A 27,225-nucleotide genomic window follows, 5' to 3' on the forward strand; every position below is an offset into this window, starting at 1 on the left:
ATCTCCTCATCTTTTGTCTCACACTACATCCAAAGATTTATGGAGCAAAATTCCAAAACAGTGAGGAAACAGAAGTGCTGCCTTTTGCTCCAGAGAAGAAAGAGATCTGTCCTTGAAATTTCAGATCAGAAATCCCCCAGCTTTTTCTGCCCTGGACTGTGGGTTTGTGCAGGAGGGCTCTGCTGTAACTGAGGCAACCTGTTGCCTCAGAATACAGCAATGGTTTGGGAATACAGGAACAAAAGCAGTGAAAAACCCAAATTGTATTTTAAAAAATCCTGTGCCAAGGCAACCGTCTCCGCTGGGATCTCCATGCACAGGGACTGCCTCTAGTTTTTCACACTCATTTGGTGTCATGCTTGACTGGAATCACTGAGTTTATTTCCTGCTGGGATGCTATCCTCATCATTAGAGATCATTCTTGTAACTAACACTTTTGTTCATAGTTTCAAGTGAGAAACTAGTAACTGCTGGACTATGGGGATGAAGTGAGTGACTTATTCTTGCAGGAAGTTTTTGCAGGTTTGCAGGGAGAGACAGTAACTTCTCCTGCAGCTGCACCTGTTCTGCAGATAAATAGAAGTTCCTTCCTTTAGATCTGACAGCCTGACACTGTTTCTGGGTTCATAATTAATGTAACAAAAAGAGGGATGTCAGCTCCCTGGTGCTCCTTGTCTTTCTGCCTTTCACAGGTATGGTGATTTTGGAGGATTTTAATGTGCTTTAAAAGCAGTGGCACATTCTAGGGGCTGGCTGGCCTACTGAGTACAGAGGGACTGCATCTCTGCTAGCCTCAGCTGACACTCAGGATGGTCTAAGAGGGCAGCTGGAGATACAGAAACACTGTCTTCTGCCTGGGATCTGTATCTCCCTACACTCAAACAGGGTTGTAGAGACTACTGTATTCTGTGCAGTGTCCTTCAGTGTGTAGAATGAACACAGGTTATGCTGGGAGATCAGGGAATGGGCTCCGTCAGTGTCCACAGAAGGCTGGTGAGAGGCAGGGATGTGAGGGAAAAACAATTTGGTTGCTCAGTGTGCTTGCCAGAAGGGTCATATCCTCAGGCCAATCAGATCTCATCCCAAGAGAGGCTGAATTCAGCTCCCCTGCTCCCCCATGGCTGTTCATCACTGCAAGTAGTCTGGCTACCCTTTGAGAGAAGAACAGGGATGCAGTGCCTTCTCCTCACACCATTTCCCAGCCACCTTCAATGGCAAAAATGGAAAATAGGAGAATGAAATTCTGGACTGTGCTGAGAGGACTGAAAAGCAACAAGATGCCCCCTTACCACTGCCAAACAGAGCAAATCCCATCACAGCTCAACCTGCTGTGAGCAGAGACTTGCCAGTTTGGTAGGTTCTCTGTCTTCTAAATATTTTGGGGGGGTATTTGGACCCCCACAAAAACACCCAACAACTGCAGTGGCTGGTACTCAAATGCAAAGCCTCTCTCATGGGAAGGGATATTTGCTGCACAGAACATAGGAGGAGGCACTCTGGGTAACTGATATTACAGTGAGGAGGTAGGGAAGAACATTCCCAAACTTTAATTTGGGCAAGACATTAAGGCTACAGTGAAAGAAAGCAATGAGATCTCTGATGACCACCCTGACCTTCAGCCTCTCATCTCACCCAAAGGAAGGACTGTGCAGAACCTCCCGCATAGGTGTTCATGGAATTGATCCAGGGACCAGATGTTATTGCTTTTCTGTGTCTACCCCTTCTTCTTCAAGCTTCCCTCCCAGGCCTCTTCAGAGATAATATTTTCTTCAAGTTATGCTGATAGAAATGTCAAACCTTGATTACATTTATGAATCTGATCATGAACTCTGCTGGCCACAATGCCACAGAGCCGCCTTAAAGCTCTCTTAAATATGTAAGGCATTCCAGTCATTTTAATTACTGTGCATTGCATAAGCCAGAAACCAGTTCATACAAAGGAACAACAGAAAAGTGATTTTCAATCGCTCTCACTCTCTCCTCTGCTTAGTGCCAGTCTCCAAAGCTCTGGGAACACCAGCTCTTATTACCATTTGAAGCACTTCATCTATTTGAAATCTCTTTGTTCAGATACTTAAAACTATTGATGCAGTTTAGAAGGGTTTAAAAAGAAAAACAAAACTTCAATTTGGGAATGGCTATAGCAGCATGAAAGCAAAGCAAGAGAAATGGAAAAACTTATTATAAACAAAAATGAGAAAAAATTAATTGCTTGGAATGAGGCACAGGCAGGTAGAGCCAAGCAAACTACGCAACCACCCCCCCAACTCTTGTCAGACCATCTAATCACAGCCTTCTGGCTTGAACCCTGCATGGTACTGAGTCCTTTGGCCCTGATCCAGAAATGCACTTAAGCTTATATTTAACTTTATGCATGTAAATGGTCCTGTTGACTTCAGTAGAGCATCTTGTGTGCTTAAACTTGAACATGTGCCTTAGAGTTTTGCTGGATTGGGGCCAAAGAGCCCAGTCATGTGCAGCAAACATTTTCAGCTTGATAAGGCTGCTAAAAGACATTTCCTGGTTGCCCTTCTGCAGCTGATGCCACAACATAGCCTGACTGGAGAATTTCCACACTACTGAGAGGACGATTTTGTATTCTAAAATCCTTTATTGTATAATATTGCTGGTGACACATGGTCCCTGTGGTCTACTTGCAGACTGGGTGCTGTATATATTCACAATCTGTAAAGGATCCTTGAGGATTAAACCCAAACTGTTAGAGCTGATGAAGGTTTAATGGCATATCAGTAATTTAAAGCTTGGAAATGGGATAGAGGGCTACCTGTGTCTGGCTTGCAGACAGGAAGGTGACATAATTCCTTTGCAGCCTCAAAGAAGGAGATCAAATGAAAAATTTAAAACTATATATAGAATCAAAGAGATTTTCAAAGAAATACTTTTCTTATTATAAGTAGCATATGAAGATCACTGGTATAAGGAAGGAATTAACAGAGGAGATTTTTTTCCAGCCTTTTTTACACACATAAATCGTAGCAAATATGAAATTTTTAAACAAAACAAAGTCTTCTTGAAGGATAGTGTCAGAAAAAACAGTCAGTCTGATTCATACAAAAAAGAAACAGATAATCAGGAAATCAGAGAATCTTTTGCTAACAGTATGCAAGACCGCTCCAGTAGGGTTTACTGTCCTACAACACATATGAGAATGTTGCAAAAAAGTACATCAGATGGCTCAGAAATGCACCTATCCTTTGTCAACTGCTGTATAAAAGCAGAAAAATGATGACATCTCCTAAGGGTTTGATGCTGAGCTGTTGTAAAAGATATGAAGATCTCCAACTTCAAGAAGTTTTTAGGACAAGAGGGGGCTTTTGAACAACTTGGCAGCTGAACAATTTAGAATGCTAATGGCAAGACTCCATGCTCATGAATCAAGTCAAGTTACTGTGGAAAAGTTAAAATGGAAAAATGCCCATACTTCAGCAGCATTTTAAATTAATGCATTGTTCATGGAGGTGGCAGGACTGATTGAACTGCAGGCTGAAGTCTCCTGACTTCACTTATGCCTTGCCCAGTTTAAGTCAGCTGAGGTCTGGTGAGGAGCTGGAGTGTTTTTAGCCCCTACACGCGTCAGGTTTTTTTTTTTGGGGGGGGGGGAAGGGGGAAGAGTTTAGTCTGTCTGCCTGTCTTTCTTTCTTTGACTAGCAGTTCCTGTAGTTTGATTAAGCTCTTCTGTACTAATTACATTCAGATGCTTTTGTTATTTCAGAAGCAGCTTTCTGCCAGCGCCTGGTGTCCCTCACATTTCGTTGTGAAAGGTGATCAGAAAGGAAGCGAGTACCCCTTTAGTTCATTTACAGCAACACCTTCCACCTCTTGCAGGAGTATCCTAAAGGGTTTTAACCTCAGGCACTGCAGCTAGCTTTGGGACACACAAATTAGGTCCTTTCCAGCAACAAGCAGGGCTTGCAGAAGGAAAATGATACTGTTAACATGCTCCTGCTATAAATCACAGTGAGAATTTATGGAGGCAGAAGGTAGTAATCTCACCTGAAATTTAACCAAGGCACCCAGTTTCATATTCCTCCTGTTGCAAAGAGTGGGTTCTTCAGTTACTGTAGGGAACCTAGCTTCACTCACATGAAATGCAACCATCTCTTGCAGTGCAGTGCCCCCTAGCACTGTCTCGACACATTCATGCAAGATTGAGGAAAGAAGGCCACTTTATTCAGTCAACAACACCTGCAGGACATGGCTTTCCCTGGGAATTTTCACACCAACTGTTGAGCCAGCCCAGTCATGCTTAGCTTGTGGGATCCGACAAGATTACAGCATGAAGTGGTGTGGCTGCCCAGTAAAGCAGAGAGAGATCCTTAATTGTGTTCAACAGTGTGTTCTTGGTGGAGGACTGAAATAACATAGATTTCTTTATTTGGTGACATAAACCAAACGTGAACTCTGATTTTCTCATATGAAGATCAGGGTCTTTATTTTCTCTTTCTTTTTCTACTACAGCTTTTCATGGCCATAAAAGGCTTAAAGTTTTATCTAGGCAAAGGAGCTGAATGCTGATTTATTTTATTTTTTCCCTTTGCAGTTTCTCCCATACAGTCAGGGCACAGAGTTCTAAGCAAGAATTCAGACGGAGTTCTCCTTTCAGTTCCTCCATTGACTTTCTGTGCTACTTTGACCCTGTATCAATTTTTTCTCATATAAATAGACAATCAGACACCCTGCCTGGCTCTTCCAGAGTGCCTTTTACTGACAGGTCTCAAAGTGAAGGCTGGCCAGACCTGGCTCTCCTGAGTATTATTTACCTGTAATTTACAAAAATAAAGCACTCTGGTTTCTGTGTATGAAATGTACCTGTAAGAGGCAAATAAATATTGTTATTATTGTACAGTATCCAGTCCTGGCTGGAAATACCTGCATCCATACTACTGTGGAGAAGATCATCTCTTAACCCCCCCCCCAAAAAAAACTAGGTGTCAAAAAAGCAGGTTAATCAGTGAGGTCCTAATTAATTGAACACAGGTACCAGTACTCCAGGAAATGCTAATGCATGAGTTTAAAAGTTTCTGGATCACCTCTCAGATTGTGGTATGTTAGACAGTGGTAAGCCTTGACACAAAGATAGCTTCAACACCATCCCTTCCAAACAGATGTGCTCTGCACTGCCAGTAGATCAATCCGTGCCACTCCTGGAAAGTAATTGTAAATTACTTCTCTGGGTTATATTTGAAAAGTGTACCAGATGCGGTACCAAGCGCAAGCTTGGTGTTACTTTAACAAACTTGGTCAGTCTCACTGTAAACCAAAGCTACTTCCATGCCTTCAAGAGCCCTAAATAACTCCAGTAACTTCTAGTCCTTTTCATTTCCCTTTTCAGAAACTGAGGAGGTGACTGAAAGGTTTGTTTTTCAGTTTGTTCCTGTTTCCACTCAATGTATCCTACCTCCAAATATTATAGTCACTTTTAACACTTAGACAGCACCCAATATCTTCAAAGCTTATTACAAAGTATTAAGCTCATTAGTCCTCAGAACACCCAAGAAAGGTGTTATTATAGAGATGAAGAAATTTATTCAGAGGAGCTGCTTGGCCAGAGACCAAAGGGAGGTGGTGCTGGAGCTGTGATTAGAATCTAGTTGTATGTGGGCCAAACTCCCTCTTATTTACACCAATGTCAAGTTATGGAATAACTCCACTTCTCTCAGATTCTGATCTGAGATGCTGATAGACCGGGTGTATTATGATGTTGGTGATATCAAACTTTTTACGACAACAACAAAAAAAAGAAAGTGCCAGACATTTTTCTTCCGTGTTATTCTGCTGAGGTCAGTGGAGTTGTTCCTTGTTCACACCCAGTAAGATTGAAAGCACAGTTCAGCCTGACGGATTCAGCTTCAGCTGTAGTACCTTGGCTAGAAAGTCCAAATATCTAACTAGTTTTTGTATGGGGTTTCTCATATGCAATTTGGAGCCAAAGAAGTCAGACACTGAAGTGTCTAGATTGAATATCTTGTTTAGCATCCTGCACCATACGTACTTATATAATTCATTATCACCTTAACACCATCTAACTTTTTAGTGTGTTCACTAACATACATTCTTAAGTGCTAGGAAGCTCCCATCAGTATTATTCCCATTTCACAGATAGGAACTTAAGGTACAGGAAGAATAAGCTGTCACACTGGTTGTCTGTGTCACAGCAAGGATAAGAACCTGCATTTTCCACTATTAGCATTGTAACCTTGATCTTTACTAGCAACACCCATCTTGAAGCTTGTGCATATTGATGTTCCAAATAAAAGTCTGTGTTTTCGTAAGACTAGAGGTTTTAATTTTATATGGACTGTATGATTAAAGAAAAGGTGTAGGCAGACTGTGCTTCACCCAGATGGAGCAGAATTGTAAATCTAAAGACGTAGCTGACTATTTAGAAATTTAGGACAGCTGGTCCCTGGCCTTTAATACCGGCATAATTATAACTAGACATGCTTAAGTCTTGTAAACCCCATGGAAAGTACTCTGACATTATATACACTGGTTTGATACTGTGATTAATCACCTCTCAGTTCCCTTTGCAGAATAATAAGGCTGTCTGTATCTTGCAGCTGGCAATTTCCTTCCTTACAGTCCCAGCTCTACTATAACATTTACATTTCTACAGCTGATAGAAATTTACAGTTCCAAAAGGGGATAAGGGAAAACAAACCAAACAAGACTTTTCTATAAATTCCACTAAAGCTGCACTGCTAAAATATACTCTGAGATTGAATGTTGGGAGTGCCTGGGTAGATGTGACACTGCTTTTTCCAGCTTAGTTTCAGCAGTTTATGACCCCTTGCTGACTGAAAGTCTTGAGAAGGGGAAGTGATGGGTGGTGGTGGTGGGGTTGACAGGAGAAGAAGGAGCATTTGAGCAGGATTAAAAACCACAGTATGAAGTCCTGGTTTATAGTTCAGCTAGGTCTTGCCCTTCTTTTCCTCCATCCCTTTTTCAGTGTGTACTGAAAGACGGAAAGGAACAGCACTCTATATTCCCCTTCTGTTTTCTGATCGCTTTCTGAAAGTCATTAAAAATATTATTTCCTTTTATCTCCTCCAGTTTAAAATCAGCTTACAGCTAGCTGAGATCGTTTCGAGGGAAACAGTCCAAGGTTTTCAAGCAAGCAACAAACCCCGCGCGTGTTTTCGAGGCACCTCTTTGCATCTGCCCCTGCCACAGCGGTGGGGAGGCAGACACTCACTGCGGGGGCACCCCTTGGGCCTGAGCCCCGAGGGCACGCACGGCCTCGGGAAAGGCACTCGCAGATACCCCGGGGATGAAACTTGTCCTGTAAGGGTTTCAACCTCTAGCAGCCGTGGGGAGGATTTCGGCTGGGGACGGGGACGTCTCCCCAGCCCGGCCGGCTACCTGAGCCGCCCGAGTGACAGGGCGCGAGCGGCGCCCAGCCAACCGCCCCAACCGCCGCCCGCTCGCGCTCTCCCCGCACTATTCCCTATAAGGCGCTGAAGCCCTGGCCGCGGCCCCGCCCCGGCCCGCTGGCCTCTCCCCGCCGATGAGGTAATGCGGGGCTCCCATTGGTCGGGGGCGGCGGCGCCCCCGGAGCCCGAGAGGGCGCGATCGAGGCTATAACTCCGCGCACCGGCCCGCAGCGGCGCAGCGCAGCCTTGCACCGCACCGGCACCGCACAGCCGCTGGGAGCTCCGGACCTGCCGTGCCGCGCAGCTCGCACCGTCCCGCCAAGGCTGCGCTGCCCGAGCGAGCGAGCGAGAGAGAGAGAGGGGGAGAGAGAGGGAGAGGCACGCAGGCAGGCAGGCGCGGCGCGGCGCGGCGCGCGGGCTGTTAGGAAGCGAGATTTAAAGTCAGGCAAACAAAACAACAACAACAACAACAACAACAAAAAAGCGGTAGCTGCAGCAGCAGCTCCCCTCTTGACCACTTGCAGAAGTGAGGAGGCGCGTCGCGGGCAGCATGACGGCGTGGCTGAGCTTCCTCGTGTTCCTCTGCAGCTGGAACCTGCGGGACTTGGTGGTGGAGGCTTGCACTTGCGTCCCCATCCACCCGCAGGACGCTTTCTGCAACTCCGACATCGGTAAGTGCCGGCCGCTGCCCGCCCTCACCCGCCAGCCGCCGCACGCCCCGCCGCAGGCGGGGAGGCGACGGCCGGGCCGGGCCGAGCCGAGCCGAGGTGCCCGGGGCCGGGGGCTCCCTGCGGGGGAGCCGGAGCCCCCCTCGCGCGAGGCGGCGGCGGCGCGGGGCCCCGGTGCCGTGCGCCGCCGTCTAGAAAGTTCTGCGAGGCCGTGAGGGGGTTCGGGAAGCTGCTGGGCTGCGGTCAGTGTTTGACATCTCTTATTTTTCTCCCGGGGGTTGGGGGGGGGGAGGGAGAGGGGGACGCACACCCCTCACTCCTCCAAGGTGTCCCCACGGCCTCTTTGTGGGATGGTGCGGGACGCCAGTCCTGCCCGCGAAGGACTGGGCTCCCAGCTGCCCGCTTCTCCACCACGGTTAAACGTTTGTCATAAAAGCACTAAGTAATGCCGTGAAAACGGAGGTGGGGAGGATTAAGCCGGTGAAGGATGACCTGACCCTTCGACGTATATATCGGTTTGTAGTTGCCTCACGTGCTCCTGTTAATAAGAGGAGAAATGCGCGGTGGTGGTGTCCTCCCGGCCCTCCTGAAGGCAGAGCGGGCAGTGGGAAGTGCTGCCGGAATTAACAGCGGGCAGCAGCTTTCCCCAGGCACCAGCCTCTCCAAGAAAAACAAGTGGTGCATACTTTAAAGAAATCTGTAATTGTAAGAGTGGCTGGTTTCCTACAGCGAGACAAAAGCAAAATTAAAGGTGTGGGCAGCCAAAGTTTCCTTCACAACCTGGTGCCAATTAAATAATAGCAGAAAGGGTTAGGACAGGTTCTCTCAAGCCAGGAAACTGCCTGTGGCGGTCAGGGTTGGAAGGTGCAGCTCACATAGGCTTGTGGTGCTGCGCCTGTAACTTCGGGAAGGGCTGGAGAAGCAGGTAACAAGTGCCTCCACATTTCTTGCATGTTATGTCGTGATCTCTGCAGCTTTGGGGGATCCTAAGTATGTGAAAATGCTTTTATTTTTATTGAACAGACACTTCCATCTTAACATGAGGAAAAACTTTTTCACTGTGAGGGTGACAGAGCACTGGAACAGGTTGCCCCGAGAGGTGGTGGAGTCTCCTTCTCTGGAGATATTCAAAAGCCGCCTGGATGCAATCCTGTGCAATGTGCTCTAGGTGACCCTGCTTGAGCAGGGGGGTTGGACTAGATGATCTCCAGAGGTCCCTTCCAACCTCAGTGATTCTGTGATTCTGTGAAACATTTTTATTGGATCCTTGCTGATGTTCCCTGCCACGGGTTTTAGCATCCCTAGGTGTCTTCGCTAACTAGATGGGACAAGGAGATCACCTGAAGTATCTCACAAGAACAGATGATGGAGACTCTGGTCTCAGGTTCTTTGGTTTATTTGCAGCCAACGTTGGTTAACCAAATACCATTACTGTTTGGCAAGTGTCCTGTGGCAAAGTATATGAAATCAATTAGTGGTGTCTTTTACTACTGGATAGATGTCCATATAACAGTAAATACAGGCTGTCACATTGGCAGTCCTGAGTAGACTATGAATCAAGTCTTCTTGCACCTCTATAGATTGTTTTAGTAGCACAGTGTCAAGGCGGTTAGGGGACTTTGCACTGCTGATGCCCACGCTTTGCTGACTCCAAATGGATTCTGCAAAGAAATCCACATGGCAACTGCTATGCAAGTTAAACAGAAAATAATACTCACTGCAGCAGAACACTCATTACTATGGACCCTGTCTGTGACTCCTTAAAGTTAGCCAAGCTTACTGCCAAAAAAATCTCTCTCCTGCCTTTAACTCTTCTCTACAAAAACTGCAGTTATGCCTGGTTATTCATGTCTAGTTTATATAGTAGATCTGCTCTTGAATGCCAAAAAACCCATTACATGTTAAAAGTGCTGGGAAGGTTATAGTGCCTCAGTGATGATAGCTTGGAAAATGTTTATAAAATAGTTTTATACTGGGGAATCCTTCCAGGAAACTGCACTATTTAAAGTTCTGTTGAAGACATTTATTACTGCCATTTTCTTAGTTTGTTTCAGTAAGTGTGTCACCTAAGTGACAACTGCCAGGGAGATTGTCCTTTCTATGGAAATAAGATTGAGAAACCAGTTTTTCCACAGCTAGAGCTGATGACTGCATGTGACCTTCATTTGCTGCATTCTGGGAGGTATACTTCTACGTCCTTTCTTGCTCTGATTAGGTCGTGTTATACTAGATCAGGGGTAGTTTTCAGTTTCTTTCAACTTGTTAAAATGGAGTTAAAGTTTTTCTGTTGTTTTGTTTTGTTACAAATACACACTGAGAGAATGTTTTTGCCAGAAACATCAGTGACTAGGAGTCTGATAAACGATAAAGCTTCATATGGCAGTGCTTCTAAACTACAGGGCATGACATTTTTCTGTTTTCTAGTCAAGATCTCTGATTGAATTCAAAGTCATCTCCTTCGTCTGTTCTCAGTTAATTCTGGAGTCTTCATTATATCTCACGTATGCCTTGTAGTAGCTTAAAAAGTTGGTGTCACTGGGGTTGTCATACCTTTAGACATCATAGTAATGCACAGAAGAAGCACAAGGGAAAGGATCAGCTCACACTAGCAGATGACTTCAGTGCAAGTTTGGTTAAGACCACAGCTCTGTGTGATGGCGTAAAGCAAAAGTAAATCCTTGCATTTGCCAGAATTGTCTGGAAAATGTGGTGTACCTGCAGGCCGATTTTAATAGCTGTTGTCATGTACTTCATGTGCTGAAAGGGCAAAAAGCACGCTAAAGCTTCCTGACTACTGAAGGGTTAATCATCTCCATGGAAACTGATGGCAGTGTACTAGTACAGTGTTTAGACAGACTAAACTACATGCTGGGTTATAAAACACATTGTGGGGAAGAAAGGAACTTGGCAGTAAGTTTTTATCGCTCTTGAAACTCCTGACAAAATACCAGCTCAGAAGAGAGGAGTTAATGCAGCAAGGGCTGGAGAAAAAGAGCTTTTTAAAACAGCTCCCAAAATAATACAAGAAATTAACTAGCTAGGTGGCAGTCTAGGAAAGACTCCTCTTTTTCAGAAACACTGTATGCTGAAGGAAGTTTAGGAGTATAATGCAAACTCTTACTGTTGGTCCTTGGTGCCTAGCCAGTGAATTCCCACTCTTAAATTTATACTGTTCTCCTTTAATCAGGTGTCACTAAACAACTTTTTGAATTTTTTTTTTCTTCCTATAGCTCAATTCGAGACAGCCTCCCAACTCTGCAGTCATTAAAAGGTTTTAAATTTTACAGAAACAGATGCTGGAAGAAACCTGTTGGAAAGGGCAGGCTTTTAAGTACATATGTTCTCTGAATGTTTAAGTGGAGGTTGTGGTTTTCTAAAGGGAAGCTTGGACTCCATACACAACAATATATATTATTTTCTTTATTTAAAAAAAAGAAAAGAGAAACTACTGTCAAACCAGTCACCACAAGAGGTCTTTTCACTCAGCCAGAGCATTCCAGCGTGATGAATGGAGCAAAAGTGAAGAGGTGTGTCTTGTCATGGCTTTCTGAGGTCAATCAGTAATAAAATTGCTTTTTAACTCTTGGTTTTCTTTCTTTAACTGAATCAATAAGTGCCAGAACAGGCAGCACAATAATTAGACAAACAGCAAGACAAACAGCAATTGCTATAACTTGCCATCTGAACTTTGCTTCCTCCACTCCCGCCCCCTGCCTCTGACCCCTTCCAGATGTGAATATTTTTTTTTGTTTGAATTAAGAGACCTTTTGAAAGAACAGACAACATGCATGCTTTGTTCCATTATAGCAAAGCTGTGACATTTCCAGCTGGACATAGCTGACATGAAAAGGGCTTGTTTGTCCTTTTTTGCAGGAGCAGCAGGAACTTTTCAGCTTGCCTGTTGAATGTTGTATTCACAGGTTTGGAAAAACACCTCCTGCATCTCCCCCTGCCCTTCAGAAAAAAGAAGGGTTGGGGGGAAGAAATTGCAGACAGGATTTTGACAAGCCAATCTGCAAGCAATAGAGGAAGTACTTTTTCTGTTCCACACCTCTCTTGCTTTCATCTTGTGAGTATATTTCAGAATATACTTCACTATATGGCACTACTAGCTGTCTGTTACCTAAGTTCGAAGGAACTCCAAAGAAAATTCCTTTCTATACGTTGTAGTGAGGGAAGAAATGTCTATTTCAGTAAGGATAGCTGTGGGTAGTGCCCCTCTCCCCTCTAAATACCTTACTCTTTGTAAGTTTGGAGTTGGCAAGCTTTGGGGGTATGAAGGCAAGCTCTTAGAGTCCCTTGGTGTAAAGGCAGCCATTCATCCCTCCATCCTGCCATACTCATGGCATTGAGGTCACAGTGTCTGCTGTGGTGAAACAACTCTGAACTGAGAATGGGATCTGAAAGGAGCGAGGGGCAGCAGAGACTGAGGAAGCTTGTGAATTTTCATGGCTCAAAGTCTAAACACCTAATAGAAAAATTGCCCCCTTTCTTTCACTGGTTTTCTTGAATTGATCATTCCACCTTTTCACTAGAAAACTAAAAGGGGTGTGCGGAATGATTTAATCATGCATGAGACTTTGAAAATGCGATTTTCAGCTTTGACCTCCGTATGTATACAGTCTGCAGTGAGATCATGTATTCTGTCTTGTACATTAAGGTAGACGAGCAATGTTTCAGATTTACCATTTAGAAATTAATTTACAATTTAAAAGAAACCTACTCCAATAATATATAATACCATCTTTCTATTTGTGTTGAGATGAATTCCAAAAATAAACTTAGGGGTTGTGGGTCATGATAGTCCTTGTAAAAGTTGCCTTTTATATCCACTCAGGAATCAGATCTTTGTTGGGGAGGTAATGGTGTGGTTTCATTTTTAGACTGGACTACCCTTCAAGGCATTTTAGAAGCAAGAAACCTGAGAAGTGCCCCTGTAAAGCTTAAAAAAAAAAATAAATCCATTTTACATAGGAAGAAATTGAGGCGATTGGAATTCCATAAAATTAAAACAATTTACGTGTTAGAATCATGATGAGAGAGGGTATTCCTTGCTTTAGATGATGTCTCCTGATAGGAAGATCACCATTCTAAACTAAATTGTCCTATTTGGTTAAATAGAAGTAGAAACAGAAGTTGCTTATTTGTTGTTTTGCTGGTTATCTACCATTAAAACAGAGCATAATCCTACAGTAACACAGGAGTTAAGAGATCACCTTGTGGGATCTGGAGTTTGTTACTTCTCCAAATATTTCAATTAAAAAAACGTGGTGGAAATCACTGTTTGGAAAATGTAGTGCAGAATATTATATAAGGCTCCTCTGGTATCCCGTTACTACTGCACATGCTTACTCCAGATTTCCTTCAGGAAGTAACTCCACCAAGACCTCCGTGCCAGCTGATAGCCAGATGTTCTAACCTAGAGTCTTAGAGCTCCTTGCTTTGTGTAGACATATCTGTCATTCTTTTTTTTGCTGATTTTCCACCTGTTGTTGAGAACTCTCTACCTGGCAACTGTCCCTGTAACATTTCTGGGAAGTAATGGGCTGGTGAGAACATCATTATGTACATCCATATGCAGTACTAGAAGAAATCATTTTTCTCTTAGCAGAAAGGGGGGAAGGGTCTGCTTTTTTGTGTCTCTGTGATTTAAGATGGGCAGATTTGACTGTTTGATCATAGGAGAAGTGGCACAAGATGGCAGATTTATTCTCAGCTTTATCAGTGGACTTTATGTTCTGTTAGACACTAAATACAGTTATCCTGGCCTTTCAGAGCCTCTTAGATAGAGCAACTGAACTGGCATCTGATAAAATGGTTCTCTACTTGTGCAAAATCCCACTGAAATTCATGGTGGGGCCAAGAATCTGTAGTAGGAGCACTCAGTGAATCACCTTGGCCTAAATGCAGCAATTGTAGAAGTCAGTTTGTTGTCCAGGACAGGAACTTGATAGGAAGGTTGCTAACTTGTTAAGTATTGAGGTGTTTTTAAAGAATGCTCTTGAACAGGTCATTGAGTTTTGATCCATGGACTATCTTCTCTTACTTCCCCCCAAGCTATCCCATGCCAATGAAAATGATCCTGGATGTTAAAGTTATTAAGACAAAAACTTAGTTTCTCCATGTGCCAATTTTGTCTGATGTCATATTTCTTTTTCCTCATGGCACCAGTTCCATGTGGTGCTCTTATGTAGCCCAACCAAGCATGCATCACTAGAGAAAGGAACTCCTTTGGTCTGAGCAGGAGGTCTTGTCATTAAACAAAATTTCCACCAGATGCTCTCTAAAAGTTCTTAAGAGCTAGTAAACCTGAGAGAAGAGCTTGTTTTGAGTTAGCAGGCAGGGCCAGGCATGCTGTGCTTGCCGGTTCTGAACCAAACTAAGCTGAGGACCTAATTTCATTTCTAATAATGTCTGGAGTGCATGTGGTTGAATTTCCTTTCAATGATGAGATTTTTTTGGTTCAAGATGAAGAGGCTTTTTCTCTGATGTGCTGCATATTGCTCCAGACTTTCAGGGTATGATTCTCCTCTTTCACACCATGTTATAAATTGGAAGCAATTTAAATGATACTGGTGAAATGATAGTAGTGTAAAAGATATGAGAGGGTAATTGGGCCTTCAAGCACTAATTAATGAAGCAGATGGAGAGTTCATTAAACTTCAAGGCCTACTGTAGCTCTTCTGTACCTCTGAAGAACTCTGTGTGCAACATCTGAAATTTTACTGGCGAGGCTGGATTGTTGCTGCTTTTTAAGCTAACCACACTTTATGTAGACTTTTCTGGTTGAGACAAAATTGATCAGAGCAATTGAATATATTTGGAACTGTTGCAAGAATGTCTTAACTTTTACTCAACTTCACAGCACCGAACACTTATTGCAAATTGCAGAGCTGAAGTTCAACCTGTACAGTAACCCTCTGGGTCTAATTACTTGGGGCAGAGGGGAGGGAGGCACACTGCTGTGGCTTTAGTAAAAACCCAGAACTCTTCCTCTAAAGCAGATATCTGAAAGAATATACCAAAAGTATCAGTGACCTTCCCCCTGCTGCCTCTACCACCAGTGTTCCTCATCCGTAGGGGAATAGGTCCTTCTTTAAATCCAGAGTTAAGCTGGATTTGCTTTGGAATAACTTGAGAAAATAATATTAACCAGCATACTGATTCTTGTGCTACATTACTCTGAGAGTGAGTAAACATGAGCCACATGAATTTCAGGTTTTTACCATTTTAAAGTATTAGGCCAGTGCTGGACCTGAGGTGAATGAGACTAAGCTGGCTTTGGTGGATTTACACCCTCTTATTCTAGACCTTAAATCTGATTCAGATTGCAATATGGAAGGGAAAAACTGGTCCAGCATCATAGCTTGGATAAAACAGGTGTAGTGCCACTGGTCTGAGCACTATTTCACCATCTCGCATTGGAGATGGCTTTGACTTGATGTTTTCAAGTTTCGAAGAGGAATGTTACAAGCACTAGAAAGCTTAAAATTATTATTAAAAACAGTTAATCTTCCACTCTAATGTGAAGTAGTTCCCTTAAGTGACCAGAGTGAAGATTAAGTGCATTAACTGACAATGTCTAATAACATAAAAATGCAAGTAGTTTTACACAACCCTGATTATTTTATTTATTCAATGTTTCTGCCAGCCAGAAAAGATTTTATGACTGTCTTGGAAATGAGATAGAAGTCCCTTGAGTTCCGTGCTGGTAAAATAAATGTTGACCGTGAATATTCCAAATTCCTGCTAGTGTTTACATAAGACCTTTACAAAGGGCAATTTCAGCCCTTAGAAACAGTATACAGACGGTAAACCTCAAGTTAAATAGCAGAGATGCACATGCAAAAAATACCATCAAACCTCATCAAATATCAGCAGCAGTTTGCCTGAGATGTGGAATCTCATTCTATCTTAGGGAGAAAGGAGTGGGTTTGAGATATCTCACATGGGACTGAAATCACCTGGTACCAGCAGAGGGCAGTGCTTGGGGAAAATGTTGGGTAGGCTGCTGCCAAGTCAGGGATAAGGTCTCAGGTTGTGCTAGGAGGGACACAGTGGACTGTGTCAGTGGGCTCAGCTCTGAAAACTTCTGTCTTTGTTGTTACGGACAGGGGAAGAGGATGTTCACAGCAATAGGCCCAATGGGAAACTTGTAATGGGAGCAGGCAATAAGGAATTACTGGAGTGGCAAAGACCCTTCAAAGGGTAGTCTCAGGGGTATGAGGAGGAGAGAAGGAGTACTAGAGAGGGGAGAGACACTGTGTGGAAGCATTGCTGAAGAGCCTGATACAGGCTGGGCTAACTAAGAAGAACCATTAGCTATGACCCCTGATGGATCACCCCATCTGAAACCATGTGGGGCATGCGGAAGGTGGATCCAAAGTCAAACTATCTCTGAGAGTGGAATGGGTACTGTGACTTCAGTGAACAGGTAGATTGGAGAACCCACATATAAACAAACTGATGCTATACTGATTGATCTATAATGTAGATACTACTTCTGCCTGTAGCATTTTTGTTTCTGACTGGCAATCAAGGCTTAGGCTTTGAAAAAGTCCAGCTGGAGGGACTGTCTGTGGACAGAGAACACCCAGAATAATGTATCTGGACTCTAGCCAAGCTGTTGCCTTCCCCTGTTTAGATGAATACAAAGTTCTTTCAAATAGTCCTTCAAGAAGTGCATGGCACAGAGAAGGCAGAGGGGTTCTTTCTTTTTTTCCCCCGGTGGGTTATGGTTTTAAGGAAAATACAGCATAGTTTGAAAATTATGTAGATTGAGCAGTTGAAGAACTAGGGTGAAACTAAGCCAGATACAATGTATTGTCTAAAGGTATTTTGGAAATACATGAAGCAATAAACTGACCCACTGCAGTCAGGAGATACTGGGAAAGGGTGCAAATGGCAGAGCTGTCATTGCACAGCACCTCTTTGTTGTTGAGTCTGGACAAAAGTGAGCATTCTAGTCAAAGGTTCCTGATTGTCCTATTGTGAAAATATCTGAGTATTGTAAGTCTGCTAGTCCTCAATAACTTGGAACTTGTTTATTTGGGAGGTTAAAAAAAAAAGATATGTGAAAGAATGCAAAGAAGAAAATAAAACCCCATAGATTTTTTGCCTTCTTAATTCCTTCAGTTTTACATGAAGAGGCCCAGGTTTCTGCTGGCCTACATGGTCACTGGCACTTCAGCAAAGCAGATGTAAATTGCACTGAATTTGCACAGCTCTTGCACAGATACCAATGGTTACACCAGGTGCAACAGCATGAAGATAACACATTATTACTTCTTGCTCCCTGGTGGTTCATTAAAAATAAATAAATAAAATCCTGCAACACCATATAGGAAACAGGAGTATTTCTATTCCACAGGGCCATGTTCAAAATGATCCAAGCTCCTGCTGGCCTAGACTGAAGGACATGAATTTTAACTCTCTCATGCTATATTGTAATTACAGTACTGGGACATCAACATCTGTTTCCTTTTCTCAGTATTTCCCTCTCTATTGGGTGTTGCTGCAGTGTAGCCTGCAGGGAGGGACTGCTGGCATTATGTTAGTCTGTTAATTTTCTACAGAAGAGCACTGAAGCATTTGTTCAGACAACAAGTTAAATCCCTCATGCTTGGTGAATACATGAACAAGCAAAGATCTTGCTCCTCTGACGTTTAATCAGCCTTCTCAAATTTCTTGGGTCAGCTGTAAATAGGAAGCTGTCCCCCTAGAGATCAGGCTTCAGAGCTGGTCTACAAACAGTTAAAATATAAGGGAGAAAATGTGCTTGCTTGTACCGAGACAGGAAAACCACAAAATGGAAAACTTCCACTTGACTTTGAAAGACAGGAAATAGCTGCTGTTGGAAAGGCAACAGGTAGAGGGGGGAGAACCAGAGGATTTCTGTATAAAACCAACTATTCCCCTGACATTTTTCCTTTAACTCCAGATTCTTTTGGAGAAGATGTTCCAGGCTGGCCGTACTATTCCAAGCCCTTTATACACTTTCCAAACACCCGCCCCAGTTTCCTACTTCCTGCCTCTTTCTGACACTGCTATAAATACCCTGCCTGCCTTTCATAGGTCTGGAGATGTGCATGCTACAGATTAAAGGGGATTGAGTTGACAGTATGAAACAGCCTTTAGACCAGCTCTTGTGAAGTGTGAGATTGCTGGGTCCTCTGCTTTAAATTTCTGTGGGAATGGATGGCTAGATAGAGGGAGTCCTTTAAGATTGAAGCAGCCTACCTGTTTATTGTAATCACTTCTGGGCTAGGATACTTGAGCCTGTTTCTGAGTAAACAGTTTCCTCAAATTAATAATAAACTGCATATGGGGCAGAGCTAAAAGCCAAAAAAACTTGTGATATTTGAGAGAAGGGAAAGTGAGGAAAAGGCATTCAAGAAGGAACAGGAGACACTAGTCAGGGGCCACACTACATGTAAAAGTACCTCAGTTGCAATACTGAATACCTTAAATGCACTGGTGAAGAGGATCAACCCAAGAGGAAATAAAACAGGGAAGTGACCCCTGGGACACTTAAGTAACCATCATGTACGGAACTTTAATAGCCACAAGGTATGTGGCCCTCCCTTAGCATCCTGCAGGGCAAAAATCACAAACCAAGAGCAGTGTGGGAAGACAAGGGCAGCAGTTCCTGTGCAAGAACCTCTGTGTTGCAAAGGATTGTGCTAGGGGTAAGGGCAGGATGAGTCCTAAGCCCTTTATTTTATTTCTCCAAATTTGGCAGCACCTGTCTTTTTCTCTTTTTTTCCCCTTTTTTTTTTTTTGAAGGGATGAGGGATTAAAGACTTAGTTGGTTATTTCCTTAGAGGATCATGATAAAAAGGAGACTTCAATAAGTCTGCTTCCATCTTCTCTACAGACCATATATTTTCAATAGAATTAAGCAGCTGTCCTGCTTTCCCCCACTGTGTAACACAGTTTGCAGCTTCACAGAGAAACACAGAAAGAGAGGATTTTACAATATCAAAGAGAATTCTTAGGTGGTACTTTAAGAGACCTCAAATTATCACAGAAAGCTTTTAATGGTATATTACCTATTCAGAGAGAAGCTAGACTAGACCGGGTGGCAAACAGCCAGTGACCCTTATCAGCATATTGCCATTAACACCTTCACTTTGGAAGGAGCATACTGCAATAGAAACTGTGATAGTAAGTCATACGCATCATCCATCTAGGCTGAGGTTCTGACTCTGAAAAAGTACACCTCCCAGAAGCCTAGTGTGGGAGAGTCTGACTTTCCCATAGCCCCCTTCTGTGGCTGTCATCCTAATTCCTGGTAATTAGAGATTGATTCAGACCATGCAGTTTTAAGTTCCTTCCAAAACTCTTTAAAGGCATTTATTATTGTAACTATGAAGAGTCTATTCATGGTATCAATATGAATGTCTAATCTACCTCCCACGTGCATTCTGAATTGCAGCTATCTCCTGAGTTTCCCAAGGTATTCTGGTTTGCTCTTTTTCTGTTTGCCTGAGAGGCCCACAGGATGAGAATAATGTATTTATTCATATTTTGTGCTGAGCATTCTCCTGACACTTACCAAATAATCACAGGACTGTAAGACTAGGGCTATAAATCCTTATGCTTACAGAGTCCTACATCTCTGTGCTGTGTGACTTAGGAGTCTGCCAGAGAGGCACTGCCAGCTAAATGTTACATGATTAAGAGCCCTGGGGACATGGGGTTCTGTCTTGTGGGTTGGGGCTGCCTGTGCTCTGGCAGATGAATGTTTCGTTGGATTGTTACATGGTCTCCGGTGTTTCTCGTCATTCTCTCTTTTTTTTTTTTTTTTTTTTGTCATTCTCTTTCCCTATTTCCCCCCTAGTTGTGAAGTCATGAGTACTGTTCACAGTATAATGAGACTGCTGATGCCTTTCAAAGACAGGTAACATGGTGGGCTTGAGGAAATTATTTACACTATCTTGTCTTGATGTATCCAGGAGAAGGGGAGAGCTGTATTTGAGCTAAGGCTGTATCAGGCCTTGTGGACCAAATTGTATTTGATGCCAAGAAGACATGTCCTTTCCAACAGACTGACTCTTCCTTTTAAAAGGCAAATAGCACAACAAAGTGGGAAGCAGCATGGGAAGAGAGGCTGGTAAGGACCTGTGTTTAAAGTGGTTTAAGAAACAGTATGGACTGAATGAAAAACAGACAGCACCTGTGTATTTGGCTGGATGGGAAGAAAAAAAACCTTTCACTATCACCGGAAAGTTTTCAAGTGAATCGGTTCCTTCCTCTCAGTGCTAGATCTCATGTTTGTTTCTGAATGTCCTCCTCATACTGATTTCCTCCAGCACTGATGACTGTTGAAAGAGGTAAAAGGAAAGAACTGGGTCTTGCTTTCCCTCCTGTCTCAGTAACTGCACAGAGACCTTTTCCTGTTTGTCTTTTATGAAGTATGGCAGCTCGGGCCATTGACGTAAACTTTGTCCTTTGTGCTGTTCAAAGCTCCCCTCTTGTGAATTTGACAGCATTACCTACACACATCCTGATTAGCCTGTGCTTTTGATAGAAGGACAGGAGAGTAAACAGAAAGGAATCCTAGGGTGATAGTGCCCTGACACACCTGATGGGAGTCACATTGTTATGCAGGCTGTATATCAGTTTGTCAAACCATAATAAAGTCAACACAGTGCAGGGTTCCTCCCAGCATATTTTCCTCAATATATATGGGGACCAACAAGGAGAGATTGAATACCGTCATTATTAAAACGGTAGTGTGGTGGAGCTTTGAGGCAGCCCCACCAGCTTATACTAGATGCTGTAGAAAAATATGGAAAAGGCAGTTTTTGTTCCAAAAACCACCCCAAAGTCCTGGATGGAAGGGAAACAGTTCAAGAGAGTTTTCTAAGGGTAGCTACGTAGCGCACTTGGGCTTCCTTCTATGACAAAGTCCGTTAGAGCTCACAGCAGCCATCCTAACTTGGGCAACTAGAACCCAAGTGCCCGATATCTGTTGTGTTCCCTCTGAATTGTAATTTTGTGTTACATTATTTTTTCCTCATAAGAATCTCTCCAGTTGAGTTGCTGCAATGGCTGTATTGTCATAAACATACTGAAAGTCAGTAAGGCAGACAACCACTGCACACTGAAACCAAAAGAGCTATAACAGTTAAAAAAAAAAAAAATTCCAATCTCTTTTCTGTATTCCCAGAGTAATTTCCCTTGGCAAAGAATATACGCTCATGAGCTACATGTATTAGATTTGCCTGCCAATACAATGGCAAAAGCAAATAGGATCTGTATTCCTTTCACTCAGCAAAGGAAAACTACAGTTTGGTGAGTTTCTGCTATAATGACAATCTCAGCCCCATTTTAGTTTTAGAAAGTATTGGCAGCAAAGTTGCAGCTGACAAGACAAGGCAATACCAGTCTGCTTTCTGTTGAAGCAGTAATGCTTCAACTTTTAAGTGATATGTGTTTCTTCATTGCCTCTTTTGGAAGATAGTAGGAGAATCCTTATTTTCCTTGGTGCATTTTTCACTAAAATCTCTTACCAAAAAAATGCTACTGCAAACTGTAACACTTAAAATGTAATTAATGACTCTTCTGCATGGTTTGATAGTTTGTTATTTTTGAGGGTTTTTTTTTAGCCAGATTGTGAGACTCTGATACTAGCACTGCTCCAAGCCCTACTAATGATAGTCCTTGTCATTTCAGAGGTTTTATCTTCTCATAATTATTTATATGTGCTTGTTTCTTTTTTTGCTAATACTCATTTATACTTCCTCTATTTCCTTGCTTGTGAAAGGAAGCAGTGGAGTAAAATGGTGTACATCAAGACCCTTGTTTTCTGATCTGGGGTTCTGCTTATCCCACAGAATATTGGAAGTGAAGACAAAACTATACATTGGTAAAGCTAGGCCCCTGATTTTTCTCAGGGGGAAAAAAGCCATGTAGCTATTCTTAGTTGCTATATTAAGTGTGAAATTAAGCAGTTCCAAAGGGGATGAACAACAACCATTCAGAGGGAATGCCTTTGTGCTTCTGTCTTCTCTTCAGAGCTACAACAGTTCAGTGTTCTTGACTCAAAGTGCTTCCCTTCGGGTAGTGGAAAATCAGATCCGAGCAAGGCTGCTAAAAATTCAGGCTTAGACGTGTGCCTCGTGTGCGTGTGTGTACATCTTGCAGTTCAGTGGTGACCCTGATGACTTCTTGAACTTTTAATGACAATGCAGCTGTCTGTTCATGGTGCTAATTAACCCAAAAGCTGATTCCTCCCTCCCCTTCGTTATCCATTCTGTGAATGAGATGTGAAAACAAGAAGAGGACTTTTCCCGTGCCCTTAGGGCTGTCTGAGTCTTGCAGCAGTGACCCTGCTTGAGTAGAACTGAAAGACTTGCTGCGCAATGGCCCATGCTCCTTTTTAATGGGTTATTAAAATTCCACCTTCTCCCCCTCCCTCCAGTTCTATTACAGTTTGGAGTGAAGGCACTTAGGGGAAAACAGCTGCAGGAATGTTTTTTCTTTTGGAAGGGCAGACAGCTGTTCTCTTCGTAAGTCTAGGGATTCCACCACTGCTGATGTAGGTCCCACTCCAGTAGAAATCAGTGGAAAGATTCCCACTGGATTCAACAGAGTTGAAGGAAGCAGCTCCTTCAGGAAGTGGCCTACAATTAAACAACACTACTTCAAAATACTGGGAATGCCTAGAAAGCAAAAAGGGGATAGGAAGACATTTGTCACAGAGTTACATTGCTGACTTGCCTACAGTCTCAAAGTACAAGTGCTAAGCAGACTGTTGCTTTACTTGAAAAACAGGTTAAATTACTGTGTTTGTGGTATCCTGAGTAGCTTTTTAAAGATAATTCTAATATGTCTACATTTATTTACAGTCTGCAGTGTTGACAGACCTTTATTGGTGCAGTGAGTTAAAGGACTGATCTCTCATGTTGGGTACTTATTTTAGTTTAGATACTATGAGATCATAAGGGATAATGATTTGCTTTTTGAAATGATGCCAGTTCTCAGCACCTGCAGCTCTTTGGTATGAATTTGTTATTTGCTGCTTCTGAAAAATGAGGGAAGAATCGAATTTACTCTTGCTTCTATCATTAGAATTTCTTGTTGTCTCCTCTCATTTATACAGCGAAAGAGGAATCTGGACACTTGTTAGCATCAGAATTTCTGTTCCATAGGGAATTTGAAATGATGAAAATGTGTTCATTCTGAAATGTGAGGAAAAATGAAAATACCAATGTTTTCAGATGGAATTTGCTGGAAAAAAGTGATTCTGATGCATCTGAATCTAAGAAGGGTTAATTTAAAATGTCAATTTTGAATAAAGGTGTCATTTCATGTCAACCTTTAGACTTCAAATGAAATTAAAGAGAAATGCTGATTCATGATGAAAATAGGCTTCAGTTTTCTGAGATGGAAAAGTAAAAAATTTTGCTGAAGTTGATGCTTTCCTTAAAAATTTGTGACTTAAGTAAAACCATATTTCCTGACAGGAAAAAGCATTTCCAGAACCATTTCTACCAGCTCTATCCCTGATGGTCTAACAATAACAACCTCTCCTTCTGGAAATGCTGATTTTGATCAGGTTACATGCTACCTCTCAAGCTGGGAGAAATTCCAGATCATTAGTCCTCTGAGATTTATAGTAAACTTTTTCTGAATGCTGAGAATTCTGTATAATACACATATCCACATGCTCTTCACTTGCTTGAGTCCTTGGCAATGGGCAGTTCTCCTTGGGTTTGCTGTATTAATGAACAAACAAATTCATGTCTGTGCTGGTGCTAGTGGACTGAGACAAGGTATTTCCCCTTATGTTTCCATTAGTTCCCTCCCTGTCAATGTTTAAACTTGCTTACACCTGTGTACCAGGTGTGAGCTTAACTGGAGCTATGAAAAGTTGGCTCTTGGGAGCGTAGTTCATATTCATTACTTTGCCTAAATAGTCCTGTTACAGTTATGCCTCAGGAGACCCAGACAAGCAGGAAGCGGTCAAGCTTGGTGTACTCCCTGGAAATGATTACCCAGATCTGTAAACATTCAGCAATGCAGTGTCCAGAAAACTTCTGCCTTCCAAAACGGTTAATGGGCCTTACAACATGCAGAAATAGCAGTCACTGTGCCAAGGAAGCTATGAAGGGGCTAACCAACCGTGTCAGGCTTGTGAGGTTGTGTTTCTTCTAAAAAGTTTTAAGGACCCCTAAGAATTGATGCAGAATTAACTCACCCAAATTGGAACTTGGTGGAAGTTTTTGGCAAGAATACTTTACGAAGCTGTAAAACTCCACTAGCACAGAGGAGCTATTTGACTGGTAGGTTGCTTTAAGTAAATCACCGTCAGATCCATATGGTTGGACTTGAGAAGTTCCATAGGAAAAGCAGTGGTAAGCAATACTGAGTGGGAAGAAAACACTATGGGTTAATCTTGTATTTGTGTAAATAGCTGTTGTACAAAAAACGAGTCAGCAATTAGTGGTAGGCATGCACAGGCACTAAAGGTTCAGCGTGTTCTCTGTGCTTACAGAAGTCTAGCCAAGAGTCGTATCTCATTAACTGGGAACACCAGCATGTATGTGTGAGCGCATCAGGATAGCTGCAAATAGCTTCTGGAAGCCTATTCAGATTAGAGCCTGTTGGGACTGTTCATGAACATGAAATTTTGATGAAATGTTTCCATGAAGGAGGTTTGGATAACGAAAGAAGTAAGTGGTTATACTGTTTCTCTTTCCACCTCAGTTTCTAAAGAGTAACTTTGGCCAGTCCATCAGTTAGGGAGTTGCTGAAAAAAACTGTTTGCAGAACAGAGTTAACTGGCTATCTTTTCTGCTGCCAGTGCTCTGTATCATTACACAGTGAAAATCCTGTCTTTAAAGCCAGAAAATGTAGTGTGCAATATTTATTTCTTTCATGTAAACAGCTGTGTTGTTGGCAGATCTTCTTAGACTTCCAGGTGTTTTCATTACCTCTTTCGTGAGATTTCTCATGTCGTATCGCTCTCCTGTTTTTTTACCTTATTTCTTCAACAAATCAACACCAAGTTCCTCTGGCCTTTAATATCCCTCTAATGGTTCAAAATGAAGGATGGTATTTTGGAACACACTTATCACAGGGTACTGTGTGAGATCCTGGAAAGTTCTGGCCAGGCGGATGAGTTGACCAGTGTGAAGTTTGCCCTGATATTCTCCTGACCTTGACCTATAGTCTGACGGTAGCAGAAATGGGAATTGTGGTGCATGGGGCTGATTCAAGACTCGGGCAAGTTTTCCATTTGCTTTAATGAACAGTGAATCAGTCTCTGTGTGCTACATCTAAGTCTTTACATGGTGGCCAGACTTCAGGGCAAAATTTTTTATGTAGCTAAGCTCAGTTTTACTCCATAGTGTTTATGACTGTGGTTAGATGATGGGCATGCATTAATGAAATGGGCAATTACTGAATTCCTTAAACATTATTATAAACCAGAGCTGTGTCATGGACATATCTAGCAACTATGGACAATTCGCAGAGCTTGACGAGTAACTGCTAGCTTCTGAACAATTTATAGCACAATGGTGGGCAAAGGTACTTGCTTCTCACAGGAGAAATTATGTTTGAATACAGGTTTAATTCCAGTGTTAGGAAGGCTTAATGCCAGGCTCTGTCAGGTCCAGTGCAAGTAGGAAAAGCAGAGCAGTGCAAAGAGGTCTAGCCTGGTTAAATATGTATACCCCTTTGGCGTGGACAGCTGCTTAGTCTATAAGTTTAATGCAAGTTTTCTAATGCAGGAAGGAATTTGCAGGCCCACCCAGTACTCTTGAAATCTATACATGTTCCCAAACAGTTCTTGCTCTCTAGCTCCTACGTGCAAAAATGTGTGTAAAACGTATGATCAGCAATCTCCTCACAGAATGCTGGCACCAGTCCCAGCTGGGCGAGGTGCTGAAGAAAGAAGAGTCCTCTGAAGTAAATTGCTGAGGCAGGGAGTGTCCAAGCCTGTGGCTTTCGATTCTCCCTTTTTCAAAGGTTTACATTGGTTGTCAGAGCTGCCCTGTTTCTTCTGCTCAGAAGAAAACTGCTTTCAGATGTTCTCTTTAGCAGGGCCCTCCCTCTTCCTCCTCCTTGTCCATTTGGATGTTAGCTCCCAGTGTGCTTATGGATTGCACTGTGGGTTAAGAAAGACTAATAAATATGCAGATTTGGCTCGAGAATTTTCTATGGCATCTCTGAAAAATACAGTGATGGATTTGTTATGCTTGCTAGCTCTAGAAAGGAGATTTAGTATTAAGGAGCGAAGATGTGCCAGTTCTGCTTATCTGGCTTTAGATATCTCTTTCTGTTATGTGAAATGTGAAGTAGCATCCACCACGTTCAAACCTTGGGTCTTCACCATATATATGGTTGAGTACTGGATCAGAGCATCTTTTTCTCCCTCTTGTCTTCCTGTGATGTCTGCAAGCAGTCTCTTGGCTGCTTGGTGAAGATAGTGGTTTTGTACTGAGAACCAGATATCAAACTGCAAGGGAACAGCTTACAAAAGGAACAACCACATCCCAACAGAGTAGCTTATCTACAGCTTTGCAGGCGAAGGACTTCTCTTTCCTAGAAGAATTGCAACTTCTTAGGAAACTTGCAGTCAAAAAGAAAAAAACAAAAAAAAGTGCATCCACAGTGCCCGTTTAGCTTCCAATCTCCTCACTGCCTATCCATTTTGATGTACAAGTGAAAGCAATGTCATTCAAATGCTTGCAGCAAGACATACCATTTGAAGACTGTATATTAATCTTGCTTAAAATCAACAGTATATTATTCTTTAAGCAGAGCCTGTGATCCTGTGGGAGTAAGAGTCTGTTCCACGTGAGTCAGTATGGGGTTTCTGTGATCATAGGTTCCTTAAATTACCACTCCATTTTCGTTGCTGTACCACTTTCTCTTGTAGTTCATTCTCCTGGCCATGATCTGTTGAATTGCAAGATCAGCCTCACTTGCAGCCATATCCTTAAATCACAGGCAAAGGAGATATTTTCTTTTTGCAAAGGCTGCTTTCCTAACTGCACTTCTTTAGGCAAGTCATCTCTTTTTATATGCTACAATTTGCTTTCCATGTTACTGTTCACTTGATGGGTTGGGAAACGATCAATGCCAGATGCACATTCCTTTCAGGCAGTAAATGTTCCTGCAGCAGTAAGCCATGCACACCAGCTCCT

At 42.7% G+C, this 27,225-nt stretch overlaps 2 protein-coding genes across 2 annotated transcripts in view; one reads left to right on the forward strand and one right to left on the reverse strand.

Annotated features, from left to right (window-relative positions):
• The window catches only part of SYN3 (synapsin III), a 194,494-nt gene that overhangs the window by 93,590 nt on the left and 73,679 nt on the right, over nucleotides 1-27,225 (reverse strand). The gene's annotated exons all lie outside the window — the stretch shown is intronic.
• The window catches only part of TIMP3 (TIMP metallopeptidase inhibitor 3), a 41,772-nt gene continuing 22,154 nt past the window's right edge, over nucleotides 7,608-27,225 (forward strand). Inside the window, exon 1 of the mRNA XM_067308998.1 lies at nucleotides 7,608-8,065. Coding sequence (XP_067165099.1) covers nucleotides 7,945-8,065 — 121 coding nt within the window. The 5' untranslated portion in view covers nucleotides 7,608-7,944. The remainder of the gene's footprint in view (nucleotides 8,066-27,225) is intronic.

Source organism: Apteryx mantelli, chromosome 1 (assembly GCF_036417845.1).
Source record: "Apteryx mantelli isolate bAptMan1 chromosome 1, bAptMan1.hap1, whole genome shotgun sequence".
NCBI lineage: Eukaryota > Metazoa > Chordata > Aves > Apterygiformes > Apterygidae > Apteryx > Apteryx mantelli.